General features: G+C 37.6%; 1 protein-coding gene across 34 annotated transcripts in view; it reads left to right on the forward strand.

The window, feature by feature from the left end:
- WAC (WW domain containing adaptor with coiled-coil) overlaps positions 1-16,007 on the forward strand; it is a 90,091-nt gene that overhangs the window by 41,497 nt on the left and 32,587 nt on the right. For all 34 annotated transcript variants that reach the window (XM_001106227.5, XM_077946084.1, XM_077946095.1 and 31 more), the window contains one exon: positions 10,755-10,861. In XM_001106227.5, coding sequence (XP_001106227.2) covers positions 10,755-10,861 — 107 coding nt within the window. The remainder of the gene's footprint in view (positions 1-10,754; positions 10,862-16,007) is intronic.

Consider the following 16,007-nt stretch of genomic DNA (forward strand, 5'->3'; position numbering starts at 1 on the left):
GGTCGCACCATTGCAATCCAGCCTTGATGACAAGAGCGAATCTCAGTCTCAAACAAACAAAAAAACACCTTACTCTTGAAATCTTAGCTAATTCCTTAGTGAAAAGTCAGATGGCAGGAGTCAAAAGGAGTTAGTAACATTCGTAAGTATCTAATTTCAGACTTTGTTGTGATTATTGCAGCCCTGTACAGTGTCAGGCAATATCTTACTTGACAGGTGACCAAAGGTAGGCCCCCACCTAGGTAGAGGCAAAGTCTGAACTGAAGCCCAGATTGCCTGATTGCTAATGTCACTGAAGGGAGTGGCTCTTAACTTGGTTAGACCAGCCATCTCAACTTTTAAAAAATATTTTCTGTGGCTATTTTTTTCTATTTTAAAGATATTTGTTAGTATTATTGTAGAGACAAAATCTCTCCCTATATTGCTCAAGGGTAGTCTGGAATTCCTGGTGAGTTTTAAAAATTGAGATGAAATTCACATACCAATTATCATCTCTCCACCCAAAGTTACTCTATACCTGTTAGCAGTCACTTTCATTTTTCTTCTCAATGCCCAGCTCTCCAGTTACTGATCTGCTTTCTGTCTCTCTAGATTTTTGTTTTCTGGATATGTCATATAAATCGATTACACAGTGTGTGGTCTTCTGTGATTGGCTTCTTTCACTTAGTGTTTTCAAGGCTCACCCATGTTGTGTTATGTATCAGTACTTAGGCTTTCACTTCCTGGGTTAAAATTTTCCTCCAGTAATTCTCAGAGCATGTAAGGTACATTTAAGCCATAAGAGAATGTCAATACAGCTTATTCCAGATTCACAGTTGTGCACCACTTTATATTCAAAGCATCCCATGGGATTAGGTGTCGAGAACTGATGAATTAAGGTCTGTGTCTAAGCTAGACAAATTAAAGTCACACGTAAAGTACAGTAGATTGCTTTTTTTGGTGGGGGCATAAGTTTTATTTATGTGTAATTCACATACCATACCATTCAGCCATTTGAAGTGTATAGTTCACTGATTTTTAATATATTCACAATTGGTAGTCACCAGTGTTCTAATACATTACTTACCCTGTAACTGTCATCCCCCAATACCCCCCTCGCCCTCACCTCTAAGAAACTATTACTGTATTTTCTGTCTCGACAGATTTGTCTGTTCTTAATGTTTTGAATAAATGGACTCATGCCATATATGATCTTTGGTGACTGGGGTATTTCACTTAGCATGTTTTTGAGATTCATTCACGTTGTAGCATGCATTAGTATTCATTTGTTTTTATTGCTAAATGATATTGTATGATTATGCCACGTTTTCTTATCAATTGTAAACACTTGGTTTTTATTTTTGACTGTTAAGAATAATACATTATTATTATTATTTATTTATTTATTTATTTATTTTGAGACAGAGTCTTGCTCTGTCCCCCAGGCTGGAGTACAGTGACATGATCTTGGCTCACTACAACCTCTGCCTCCCAGGTTCCAGTGATTCTCCTGCCTCTGCCTTCCGAGTAGCTGGGTTTACAGTCACGCGTCACCACACCTGGCTTATTTTTGTATTTTTAGTAGAGGTGGGGTTTCCCCATGTTGGCCAGGCTGGTCTCAAACTCCTGACCTCAGGCAGTCCACCTGCCTTGGCTGTGCAAAGTGCTGGGCTTACAGGCGTGAGCCACTGCGCATGGCCTGTTGCTGTTTTTGAGATAGTGTGTCACTCTGTTGCCCAGGCTGGAGTGCAGTGGTGCAGTCTCAGCTCACTGCAGCCTCCCCCTCCTGGGTTCAAGTGATTCTCCTGTCTCAGCCTCCTCAGTAGCTGGGACTCCAGGCACACAGCACCACACCTGGCTAATTTTTGGTATTTTTAGTAGATACGGGGTTTTGCCATGTTGCCCAAGCTGGTCTCGAACTCCTGAGCTCAGGCAATCAGCTTGCTTCAGCCTCCCAAAGTGCTAGGATTACAAGTGTGAGCCACTGTGCCTGGCCAAGAATAATGCATTATGAACATTCGTGTACTAGTGTTTGGGCCTATGTTTTCATTTCTTCCGAATATATACCTAGGCGTGGAATTGCTGGCTCATATAACTGATTGGTTGGTTGGTGGTTTTTTTGGTCTCTTTTTCACTGCTTTATTCTTGTTTGCCAGTATAATGCCAGTACATTTTAGGTACACAAGTAGATGTTTGAATGAATGAATGAATCAAAGAAAAAGTTACATTAATGGTGCCTAGAACTTATTATTCGGTAAACATTGATGTTTTATTTAACCCAGGAATATAGCACTCATTTGTTATTAGTATATTGTATATATCTTCAACTAATAGAGGATATCCTGTTTTTAAGTTTTTGTTTGTTTAAGATTTAGTTGGGTACATTTGAAGATTTGTTACTTGGGTATATTGAGTGATGCTGAGGTTTGGGATACGAATGATCCTGTCACCCAGGTAGTGAGCATAGTACCCAACAGTTAATTTTTCAACCCTTATCTCCTCCTTTCCTCCCCTTCTAGTAGTCCCCAGTTTCTGTTGGTTGCTATCGTTATGTCCCTGAGTACCCAGTGTTCTGTTTGTATATATGATATGATTTTGTTCTTTTGTATGGCTACAGATAACTATGCTTAACATTTTCAGGAACTACCAGACTGTTTTCCAAAGTAGCTGCAGTATTTTACTTTCACATTAGCAGTGTGTATGAGAGGGTTCCTTCCAGTTTCTCTGCATCCTCACCAACACTTGTTTTTGCCTGTCTTTTTGGCTATACTTACTCTAGTGGGTGTGAAGTGTTACTTCCTGCAGGTTTGGTTTGCATTTCCGCAATGGCTAGTGCCATTGTTTGTCTTTGATACACACTTTGAAAGTTTGTGTGTCATCTTTGAGGAAATGTTTGTTCAGATTTTTTACTCATTCTTAATCAGATTATTTTTATTGAGCTCTGGAGTTCTTACTGGTAGAATTAGATAAAAGTCTTATATGGATGTATGATTAGCAACATTCTACATGTTGTCTTTTCACTTTTTGATAGTGTCTTTTCAAACACAAAAGTTGTAATTTTTAAACTCTTGTGTTGCATAATGATGTTTCCATAAATGAAGGACTGTATATGTGAAGGCAATCCCATAATATATTTTTACTGTACCTTCTCTATGTTTAGATATGCTCAGATACACAAATACTAACAGTGTATTATAGCTGCCTACAGTCTTCAGTACAGTTACAGGCTGTATAGGTTTATGGCTTAGGAGCAGTACGTTATACCACATAGCCAAGGCTTAGGAGCAGTAGGTTATACCACATAGCAGTAGGTTATACCACATAGCCAAGGTGTCTGGCTATGTGGTATATACCTGTGTTTATACCTGTTGCTGGTATAAACAGCAACAGGCCGTTGTGTACTGACGCAAACCTACACCATCTAGGTTTGCGTCAGTACACTGTTACGATGTTTGCAAGACAAAATTGCTTCACAGCATGTTGCTCAGAACGTAACCTTGTCTTTAAGCAACACATAACTGTATGGTAGAAAATCGCCATAGTAATACATACATAATAACGTATATTACCTGCTACTACCTGCACATAGAATGAATGTTATGTGTAATTTTCACAAACTCTTTGGTAGCACTGTGCTAAAAATATGTAGCCCCATATATATATATATGTTTAAGATAAGCTATGGCAGTGCTGTTTTTTTAAAGAATGAAATTTGTTCACTGTATCATCTTGTGTTTATGTCCGCCACTTCAATGTTTGGACCTAACTGTTAACAAAGGAATCTACTTAATGTCATTTGTTTGTGACAGATATAAGGCAGATGTATTATATATATGTAGCATTATTGTCAGTAGTGAGATTTTTCCAAGTAGTGAACATTTTGATAAAAGTGTTCCAAAAAATGACCTTATTATAAACTAAAGTTGTATTGGTTCATGTGTAAAAATGAGTTAAGTTTTATACAGTACAGTTTGCATAGCAGCTATATTCCTGGAAAATTCAGCATGCTGTGCTAAGCAGATTTTGGTTCTAGACTCAGTTAATTACAAGCAGCTTATTTTCAGACATTAGACGGTTCTTTGGGAGACATGTATAATGTACAGTAGGCATCCCTGGCCCCCTTTCACTAAGTATTAGCACACCTTCATCTAGAGCAGTGCTTTCCAGTGAGTCAGATACACAGTTTTAAGTTTTTTTAGTAGCCAATATCTGGAATTTTAATTATATTTATTATTTAACCAAATATAGCTAAAATACTTCATGTAATCAATATAAACATATTAGTGTGATATTTTTCATTTGTTTTTCCCTAAGTCTTGGAATCTAGTATATATTTTACACATACAGAAAATCCCAATTCATATTAGCAATGTTTCAAGTGCTCAATAGCTATGTGTGGCCAGTGACCGTCATTGAATAGCACAAATGTAGAGGGAGTAACTGTACAGCCAACTGTCAAATTGTTGATACTTCTTGTGATCCACTTTTCCCTCCCCCGAGAGACAAAGCCTCGTTAGCTGTAAGTTTTGCTTTTCACCACCAAGTTTCTTGATATACAGTTGGTAAATTGCAGGATGCCATTATTATAAACTAAAGTTGTATTATTGGTTCATGTGTAAAGATTTTTTTTAGTCAAGGATAATGCTTAGAACTTCATTTCCATTTCCATGTTCTTACCCCCAAATAGCTACATTTTTATCCTAATGGGTTTTTTTTTTGCATTATTATCTCTTGAAAGTAACTGATAACCATGCTGAGCTGCTTGCCTGTGCTATTCAAATTATTAGTACTCTGATAATAAAGTTGCATAATTTTGAATGTCTTTGTTCCTATTTTTCCCATAAGACTTTTTATTTTTAATATGCAGTTTTGCAGAATTCAAGATTTTTCAAGGAAAACATTTATCGTGTTATAGCAAAGAATACCGTATAGTACAGATATGTGGCTCTCTTGGTGATCCCTATTTAAGTACTCTGGCCGCTGGTTAGTAGTGATGAAAGGCCAAGGACCCTGAAAGGTAGTACAGCATTCAGAGTAACAGAGGAGGATCCTTGGAAGGTACTGGAAAAGGCTTAGGAAGAGACCTGTAGAGTATAATCATCTCTGTAAGTGAAGAGGGTATGATCATCAGTTTATTTTTAGCATATTGCCATCTCAGAGGAGATTTTGTTGAGTGTCCTCTACTATTTGACTTTGTAAACCTGTGTTTCCCAAAGTGTGGCCTGGGTGCTAACTACACTAGAAACATCCTGGGAATGCCTATTAAAAATTCAGGTATTAAGCCAGGCGTGGTGGCTCACGCCTGCAGTCCCAGCACTTTGGGAGACCAAGGCAGGTGGATCACGTGAGGACAGGAGTTCGAGAACAGCCTGGCCAACATAGCGAATCTACTAAAAATACAAAAATTAGTGGCATGTGGTAGCGTCCACCTGTGGTGCCAGCTACTTGGGAAGCCCTGAGGTTCAAGGATCTCTTGAGCCCGGGAGGCAGAGGTTGCAGTGAGCCAAGATCGTGCCACTGCACTCCAGCTTGGGTAACTGAGAGATCCTGTCTCAAAACAAAACAATTTAAAAAAAAATTAAAAATGACTGTGAATTAGAATCTCTGAGAAAGACCACCTTGAAGTCTACAATTTTTAATATACTAAAGATTCAGATCCACTACTGAGTTTTATTCATTGCTACCTATTTTTGCTTTTGTTTGAAAGCAGTGTCGGATGGTAGATGTCCTTGAATTATTTCATTTAGTATACAGATATGCCTGTTCCTTCCTTAGTGTCTTAAAAAGAGTAAAGACTAACTAAGACTTCTAAGTCTGTGGATCTGGTAATATATTCTGGTGGTTGTCATGGTCTGAATAAGGACATAAAAGCCACAATATTTTGCTCCTGAGTAGACTGAAAACTGTTGTTCCACCTTTTCGAAAGCTGATGGCCGTTCCCACTGTCATTTAATCGTATAGAGTTGTATATCCTCCCTCTGCTTTCCCTACTCCTAATGTCCTGGTTCCCTTTTGTAAATGGAAGGGCATTGTAATTGCTTAATGTCCATTTCTTGCTGAGTCAGGTATGTTTTGATCAATTTTTTTGGACCATTTTCTGATTATTCTCCTAGGCCCTCACTCTTTGAAACTATAAGTTATAAGTTATAGTCCTTCTCACACTTAAATTTTAGCTTCTGAAGTTTTAGAAGATGCCAGATAGGGATTATTCTGTCAGAAATACTGCAGATTTTGTCAGGGAAAATGTCATTCTCTTGTACCGACCCTTGGACTCTGGTCTGAAACTAGCATCCAGTCATGTTGTTACATCTCCATTTTATAATCTGCCATGGTTAAGCACTGGAAGGGAGAATTTTGCTCACCATTTAAGTTCTTCAAGTTGCAAGCTTAAGTATAGAACCCCTTTATCTGTCCTGCCCTTCTCCCAAAACGGAGTCATTTCCAATAGCATGTTTTCTTAGACTCTTTTAAGACTTAACTTTATCAGTCCTAGCTTTAATTTCTTGAGATTGGTTTAAATGTACAGCATTTAAAAACATTTTTATCCCAGTTATTCACTGATACAGTGTTTCTTGGGTAGATGATTTTTTTTGTCGTTAAATAACGAGCTTTTCCTTGGTAATATACACAGTGCGTAAAGGTACTTGACTGTATAAACAGCACTACCTCAGTTGCTTCTTTGGGTCAGTGTGTGACCCAATGAAGGAATGGAGGCAGTGCTGTTTATACAGTAAAAAGTACCCTTTATGCACTCTGTCTCTCACCAGCATGTATATATTATCTTCCTTTGTGTACTTGAATACTCACTGGATTTGGGATTGAAATTCTGAGTTCAAGTTTTATGCATCGGTTCTTCTCTTACTGGATATGTTCAGAAGTCTTACTGTATTCTTTCTCTTAGCCTTAGATTCTGTATTGTAATAAGAGAAATCTAAAACTTGTGGGGTCACATATAAAAATTCATGTGATATTTTAAGATAGGAGATTTAAAAGGAATTTTGTGTTGTAGCACTTCTTTTCAGTATGGCTCTAGAAAATCATAACCACCATTACCCCAGCCCGGGGGAGGATGCGCACAATCACTTTGTTCTTCTGCTTGTGTATTACTTCAGTTTGGAATGAGTTAAGTAAAAGTCTCAAATGAAATACCAAAAAAAGTATGTAAGGTAATATAAGCTGAAGCTTTTATTATGAGACAGTTAATTTTATTTACCTTATTATTGTCATTTTATTCAGGGGCAAATCTGCGCTACCTTCAGGTCCAAAGGGCATCCTTCTGGTTGGAATCTAAAGATGTATTGCCTGCCATGCTTTGTATAAAACCTCTTATGTAAATTTGAAATCTGTTTGAGAATGTTAGTTTATTCTTAGTCTTTTACAAAAATGTCTTTATCTTACTTCTCACCCATTTCAAGTTTTGTTTTTGGTAAGCAGTCTTAGTAAATCTCCATAGAATGTGGAATCTGGTCCCTATCCAAAAAACTCCTGTCTTTGAAAATAATTTCCCCATCAACAACTGATTCTATTTTCTCTTTTAGAGAAGTCTTAGGCCGGTGTGCCTTGATGCTTTATAAAGACTTGATTATTATGCTGTGCCTTCTGAAGACACATATACTAGATCTAAAAGTTAGTTGGTAACTTCCATCAGGCTGGTGGAAAGCATACCGTTTCTTTAGAAGTATAATTAATTGGAATGTTTGTCAATATTTGAGTTTTCATTGACTTTAGGAATAGTCACTAAAGTGGAGTGAATTCCTGGATCTTAACCTCATGAGAGGTCGGTGGACCTCATTTATAATACACCTTATGTTTGTAGAAAACCTGTTATGTCTTTCAGTAAACCTTTAATGTGGCACTTCCATTTCGTAGATTTAAGCATAGAACATACGTTCAAGAATGTGTGCAAATAAATGTCAGAGTGGGGTATCTAAACCAGGCTTTTTAATGGATTACTCTGGGGTTTATTTCAGTCAGTAAGATTAGCTTTTTTCCCATCACTGTCGACAAACTTAGGGAAATTTCAGGGAAATCTCAGCTCTGCGAGTAGTGCATATATATTCTAGTAATCCGTATTACTATTTCTACTTCTTTCTTATATTCAGTTGTAAATCTGATTTTAAAAAAATCTTCGGAGTTATATCTGAAAAGTAGAAATTTCAGCATAGATCTCATATTTTCTTTAAAACTTGAAGTGTTAATTTTCCTTTGTTACTAAGCATTTTGGGATCCTAAAACCATTTGTGAGGTTTGGTGAGTCTCTCAGACTCTCAGGACTCAACATAGTCATTATTATGACTGTGACTTACTACAGTGGACAGGTGCAAAGAGAAAAGGCACATGGGGCAAAATCTGAAGGAATCCAGGTGTAAGCTTCCAAGAATTCTTGCCTAAGAGAGTGATACAGGATGCACTTAATTCCTCCAGCAACAAATTGACACACTTGTGGAATGTTGTCTACCAGGGACGCTCACTAGAGATTTAGTGTGCACAGCTTTTACTGGATTTGGTGAGTTATATATGTACTCTTCGCCTTGCATGTACCAAAATTTCAGACTCCAGTAGGAAAGCAGCTGTTCAGTACAAAACATACTATATACCCAAACAGCTTAGGTACAATGAACAATTCTTTTTTTTTTTTTTCCTTTGAAGACAGGTTCTCATTATGTCACCCAGGCTGGTCTTGAATTCCTGGACTCAAGGGATTCCCCTGCCTCTGCCTAGTCTGAGACTACAGGTGCAAGCCACTGTGCTTGGCCTCAGTGAGCACCTCTTTCACCTCTTTATCAGTTACGGTTGTGAGATCCCTCCGGAAATTTAGCTTCCCACATGTCTGTCAAGGGCCAGCTGTGCCAGAAAGCCTTTCTAAAGATAGCAGTCTCTGGGCTTCTGCTAACTTTTCCTGCATACTCAGTCTTTTTTTTTTTTTTCCCCTTTTTCTTTTCTTTTTTCATTTTCTTTTTTTTTTTTTGAGACAGAGTCTTGCTCTGTCGCCCAGGCTGGAGTGCAGTGGCACGATCTCAGCTCACTGCAACCTACTCCCCAGGTTCAAGTGATTCTCCTGCCTCAGCCTGCCGAGTAGCTGGGACTGCAGGCACATAACCACCACGTCCAGCTAACTTGTGTATTTTTAGTAGAGATGGGGTTTTACCATGTTGGTCAGGCTGGTCTCGAAATTCCTGGACCTCAGGTAATCCACCCACCTCGGCCTCCCAAAGTGTTCACCTTATTTTTGACTGATTTCTTCTTGATTGTGTTCATTCTTAGAGCTTTTATTGAGGATTTATTTCTTGCTTCCTGTTATTACAAGGGGGTTTTAGGGTGTTCTCTCTATATAAATATAATACTGTACAGCAAGATAAATCAAAATAAGTAGAAGAACGCATCAGGCGTCTCAAGCATCAGGCTTCTTAGGAAATGTCCTCTGTCATACCACCTACGTTGTTCTTAAGTAACCATTGTAGTTAGGTAATTCTCTTTGATAGTTTGTGACATAACTAGCTTTCTTGGGTCTTTGAATCTGCTTATAGTTTCCATTGTAAGCAGACCCTTATCTGAGGGTAAATCTTGGCCATTGCCGTTTTTCCTTCCATACTCTTACTTCATCCATGAACTTTTAGTGCTTGCTGCTTACACACAAAGCAGTTAGTCCCTCTCCTACCTTTGACCTGTAACAGAAAACACTTCCAAATCCACATCTACTTAAACCTTTTCTTCTGAATTCCTAGTTCTATATTAATCTGCGGACCATTTTCACTTGGATATCTAAAACCTTATAGTCATCATCTATCTGAGTTCACCTTTGCTCTTACCATTTAGTTGTTTCTATTGATTGAAATAATATTCCTAACTCATTTCTACATTTATCCACCCTGGTTCTCACTAATAATTCCTGGACCACTGGAGCATTTAAATTGCTCTCTGCACTTTTCGTTTTTGTTCATAATAGTGTAGCCTCCATGCCACTCCCAGATCACTTATTAAAAAAAAAATACCAGTTCGATTATGTTACTTTGTTGCTGAAAAATCTAGAATTATGTGGAATGAAATTGAAATACTAACATTAGACTTCTGTGGTGAACCTTTTTGTGTCATTCGTCAAAGTGTTTTTGCAAGTCTGGATTTTTACACCCTGGTTTTTCTTAAAGCAAGAGAAACTTTTTTCTCTGGTCACTGGCATATACAGATTTTCATAAAACCTGAGTTACTCTTAAGCAATTTTTAGATAGAGTTGGACCTGTTAGGAAAAGACTCTTGATCATCTTTATCATCTTATAAGTGAGCACCTTCCCTAAGACTCTTTAACTTCTTGAAAAAAGTTGATGCTGTTTTATTTGAAAAATTGGCAAAGCTATTAAAAGGCAAATAGGGGAAACTATTAAGAAATTGAAATACAGTTGCAAAAACATACTGATAACAGTGACTTTTAGTTCTGTATCATTTGAGTTCTTGTGCCTTTTTTCTGTGCACGTTGTACTTCTATTTTTCTCCAATAAAACTTTAAGAAAACCCAGAAGTTGCTACAAATGATAAAGATAAGGTTTTGTTTCTCTCAAAAAGGTTTTGTTATATGCTGTTGTTCCAGGGCATATAAAGCCACTTCTTTAGTAGGTTCACAGATACTTTATATACTATAAAAAGTATGACTGTGTATATATTCCTAATGCTTATGTGAGATGTTCATTTAGAGATATACAATAATGTATGATAGAAAACAGTTTAGATTAAACATTAAATACAGTTTACTTGTAATTCACTGTATTCTTTATTTTCTTAAGGGACCAGTTACTCTCCACAAGAAAATTCACACAACCACAGTGCTCTTCATAGTTCAAATTCACATTCTTCTAATCCAAGCAATAACCCGAGCAAAACTTCAGATGCAGTAAGTATTATAAACATGTCCAATATTTTTTCTTTGAAATTTATTGCAAAAAAAAAAACAAAAACAAAAAACAAAACAAAACCCATGGGAAGTCTTGTAAAATCTAATGTCTTAAAAAGTTTGAATCACAGTCTTAATGTGTTTACTTGATATCATTATCCTATTTTAAACCAATGAGCCAGTCTTTTTAATGGAACTGAGTGTTGTGAGAAGCTAGTATCTTTGGTATTACTTAATTAGGATTCCTGTACAAAGCAGTGTTTTTCCATTGTGATATCTGAGATAAAAATAACTTCAGGCTGAAACTTCTTATAAAGTGATCTAACTTAAGCTTTCTTTCCATAGTGTGTAAACTCCTTATAGGATATATTTATTATCTACTGTGTCTTACACACTCTCCCAGACACTAGGGATATACAGTTACCTGTCCACAAGGGCGTGAAACCCAATGAGGGATTTTAAATATTTTCAGAAGTTTAGGTTAATGACATTAACTTATTTTGAATTTTTTAAGTCATAGGTTTCAATGAAATTTTTAATTCACCATAGAATAAGGTTTTAATTCACCAGGCATATGCTAAGCTGAATATATTATAGAATATGGCCCATCTTAAAGGAAATTTGGGACCTGCGGTAGAGACAGAAAAGTAAACAGCAGTGCCTGTTAAAGTTGCTTTGGGGTGGCACTCAACACAGGACTCCCAGCTTGGGTGAGGAAGATAGTAAACTATAACTAATACTTCCCAACAGTCTGACTATAACTTAGGCAGTAAACGAGCTCCGGAATTCATAGCATACAAAGGAATAGAGCTCCTAACGATGTAGAAGTGTAAAATAGTGTAGCACATTTAGAGAACTGCTGGGATTTTGACGGTGTGGGAAAATGGCAGGAGCTAAATTTACAGAGGTAAGTGGGAGGCATATCATGAGAAGTTCTATGTCATGCCAAGGAATATTAATTAGACATGTATAAGGCAGTGGAGAGGTATTGAAGGATATTATCAGTAAAATAAGATCATATTTGCAATTTAAAAAATTATCTCCGGTAACAGTGTGGAAAATACATGATAGGGAAAGAACGAACAATGAGAAGGCCGTCAGAGGTGTAGGTTGAGTCCAGCAGATTTTACTTTGAGTATTTGAGTGATCATCGTGTCTTAATTGACGTTGAAAAACCTTCAGATTTTTTTGTTTCTTTTTGAAGCAGTGTGAATAGTACATTTCCATAGAAAATTGAGACATTAGGATAATATTTGGATAAAATTAGATAGTATTAGTGTTCATTTAGAAAATTATACTGTTGGCCAGGCACTTCACTAGTGGCCAGGCACGGTGGCTCACTCCTGTAATCCCAGCACTTGGGAGGCCAAGGCGGGTGGATCACTTGAGGTCAGCAGTTCAAGACTAGCCTGGCCAACCTGGTGAAACCCGTCTCTACTATAATTACAACAATTATCCTGGTGTGGTGGCAAGCACCTGGAATCCCAGCTACTTGGGAGGCTGAGGCAGGAGAATTACTTGAACCTGGGAGGCGGAGGTTGCAGTGAGCCAAGATCACGCCATTACATTCCAGCCTGGGCGACAGAACAAAACTCTGTCTCAAAAAAGAAAGGAAAATCATGTTGTTGTAACACAGAATTAAATATATGGGATTGGTTAAGCAGATACTGAAAAAAAAGGAGGAACCCTGAGGTAACACATACAGTAATCACCACTCAGGGCTATGGAACAACAGGATGAATTTGGGGTTTTAGAACCTACTAGTCTAGAGGAGGAGCCCCACAGAGCTCGTGGTAATACCTCTGAGGGTATGGTGAAGCTAGTTCTAGTGGTGGGATGGTAGTCCAGTGCTGGTAACAACTGTGGCTGATCCTTTCTCCTACCTTTCATTCATCTAATTAATGCTTCTAACAGGAAGGAAGCCACCTGGCTAAATAGAGAGTAATTTGCACTGTCCCAGCCCTAGCATCACAGAGCGGACTATCCTAGGGGGTGGGATTGAGACTGAGAAAACAGTCTTGCTAAGTACTTCATGCATACTATCGTCAAACTATTTGTGATGAGGCATTTCCTTTTTCCTTTTTTTTTTTTCTTCAAGTAGGGAAGGGAGGATTAGGCCGAGTGGGGAGAAAGGGGAGCAAATCATTTTCAGTGAGATGTATATTCAGGATTTTAGAATGAATCTGCCTGTTTTCCTGGAAAACATTCTATTAATTTACAAAGTAACACCTGAAGTTCCACTTGTCATTGACAGTTTAGGTTTGCTATTTGTCTACTCTTACTGCAGCAGCCCTTGTGGGCATTGTTTTTTTCGTAAAACACAAATGCAAACAAAACAAACACCTCATTCAGGGAAGACAGATTTTGATTATTTGGATTTTAGAGCAGTGGGTTTAACCCAGTGAAATCAGAAAGAATGAATAGTGGGCATCAGAGAAGCTTGAATGATTCAAATCATAAGGATGTCAGGGAACTTAATTATGTGAGTGAAAGTTGAAGACCATTACTAGAACAGATATGTTTTGTGTTTCTGGAATCCGGGTTTTGGTTTCTGTTGATTTCACCTGTAGGTACATAATTAACTTACAAGTAGTGGTCTTTTGTATTATAATGTACCTAGTGGAAATGACACAAACAGCCCTTACAAACTGTAAATTTAATCTTACTTGAAAAGTTGGCTTTAGAGTTATCTACACAGATACTTTGGTATGTGGGTGATTTTTTTTTTTAATCAAGTTAACTATTAAAAGCCCAGTTTAAATTATCTTTTATTTTCAGTATCAGATTAAGGCGTTGACATTTAATGTACTTCCTGCTAAGTCCTATGACAAACATTTATTGTGGGGTGTTTACCACAGAGCCTGACTTCTGGTAAAGATCAGGAAAAGATTGGTGAATGCCTCCTTCACAATAAAAATCATGGGAATGTTGCAGTGGCTCACAACTGTAATCCCAGCACTTTGGAATGCCAAGGCAGGAGCGTCACTGGAGGCTTGGAGTTTAAAACCAGCCTGGGCAACATAGGAAGCTCCTGTCTCTTAAAAAAAAAAAAATTAGCTAAGTGTGGTGGTGTGTTCCTGTGGTCCCAACTACTTGGAAGGCTGAAGCAAAGCATTGCTTGAGCCCAGAAGGTTGAGGCTGCTGCAGTGAGCTATGATTGCACCACTGCACTTCCAGCCTGGCCGACAGCAAGACCCTGTCTCAAAAAAAAAAAAAAAAAAAAATAGGTAAAATAAAAAATCATGGTATGACTTGTAGACCAAATTAGTCGTGCATATTTGATTTTTTCAAAGGGGGCTGTGAATTGCTGAAAAAATATTGCTTATTTTTATTTAAAAACACTGTAATTGAGATTTTCCCTTCTAAATACTCTATGCCAATTTTAATTTGCCGAGATGTGCTTAAGTTCAATCCTGTATGAGTTTGCATTCCTATTCCAGCTCCTTTTGTTATCAACTAAGTATCATCTGCATACTTTGAAGCTTTTGAGTCTTGAGCCAGGAGAGGTGCTTGTCACTTGTAGTCCTGGCTACTCGGGAGACTGAGGAGGGAAGATCACTTGAGCCCAGGAGTTAAAAACCAGCCTGGGCAGAGTATAGCAAGACCTCATCTTGGGGAAAAACAGAAAGAAAAAGTTTGAGTCTCATCAATATCTACCATATTAAAAATTAAAACTGTGAAATTTTAATATTTCATTTAAAATATCAATTGTAAACCCATTATATGGTAACATGTAACATCTTTATGAAAAGTAACTAATTTTTAAAAAAATAGATATTGAACATCTTGGTAATATTTGACTTAATAGAAAAAGACACTTAGAATTTCATAACTTCCTATCTGCTGCTTCATTCAATCTGTTGTGATACATCCAGTGTTTTGTTGAGCCTCTGGGTAAACTTCACTGTATGCTTGTGATAAAACGAGGAAGAAAAAAATCATGTTAGTATTATTATGAAAATAGTTTTGGTCTTGTGAAAGGGTCTTGGGGTTCCCCAAGGTTTCCTGGATAACACTTGGAGAGCTGCTTTAGAGCGTATGTTGGCAACCATCCCAGGCCAAATCTAGAAAACTTTAAATGTTTGCAGGCCTTTTGTTTAAGTTCTCAATGTTAGATATTCTTTTTGTAAAGTTAAGAAATTTGACACCTGCTGTTGCACATCAGGATTGTAAAAGTTATCCCATAATTTGAAGGGTTTCTTTTTCCTTAACCCCTTGAGGATGGCAGTGGGGTGGAGAAAATAAAGTTGTTGATATGTGATTGTATGCTTTACCCTGGAATTTTGTTAAGTGTAAGACATCAGCTTGAACTAATCTACAATTTGATAGGCAAAATCAATGTAGCGTGGTAGACCAGTGCTCTGATTGTGAACTTTCTGTCCTGGAGGTTGTGCCAGAATGTTAATCACTTAAATACAATGTTTAGTTCAGCTGACTTTTTTTTTTTTTCTCTTAAAGCACAACTTCTGTGAAAGAAACAGTATGTTTATATATTCAAATGCAAACTCCTTATTTCCTCCAGGATAAGTTGGCAAACCATCACTTGGAAGAGCACTGGCCTAGACCATGCTGACCTCTGGTGTCCTCTGTCCACTAGTCTCAAATCTCATTGTACCTCTTCAATCCAGTAATTCCACATAACCACTTGGCAAGCAAACCAAATCTTCCAGATAACATCCGTAGAAGGGATCAGTTGCATAATAATTTATGTATAGGGAGGAGGGGGTGGTAGAGAAGAACTTTCTGAATTTGGCCCTTTGTGATTGGGTTCCTAAAGCTTGATTGTAGGCTTCTGGAAGCTAGTGGGATTGAGAATTAACTCTCCACTGCTTTTTGAGGTGTGGGGGTACAGGACTGCTTTGCCACCCTCATTATTTTGAGATGTAAACGTGAGCATATAAATATATGACAGAGTCTGTGATCTTTTTCCAACTGCCGTGAGAATTATTAGGGGAATTTCCAGAATTTGGTTTTAATTTAGTGGAAATAATAGGCCTTTGGAAACCAGAGTCTTTTGTCCTTTGATAAATCACTATTTTTGTGAGCTATAGACAGCTCTTAAGTCTATATGTTGTCTCAGCTTGTTTCCTAGTTGTTAAAATTAAAGCTGGGCCAAGGGTAAGGTAGTGAATAAGACTTTGTTTCC

This window comes from Macaca mulatta, chromosome 9 (assembly GCF_049350105.2).
Source record: "Macaca mulatta isolate MMU2019108-1 chromosome 9, T2T-MMU8v2.0, whole genome shotgun sequence".
Lineage (NCBI taxonomy): Eukaryota > Metazoa > Chordata > Mammalia > Primates > Cercopithecidae > Macaca > Macaca mulatta.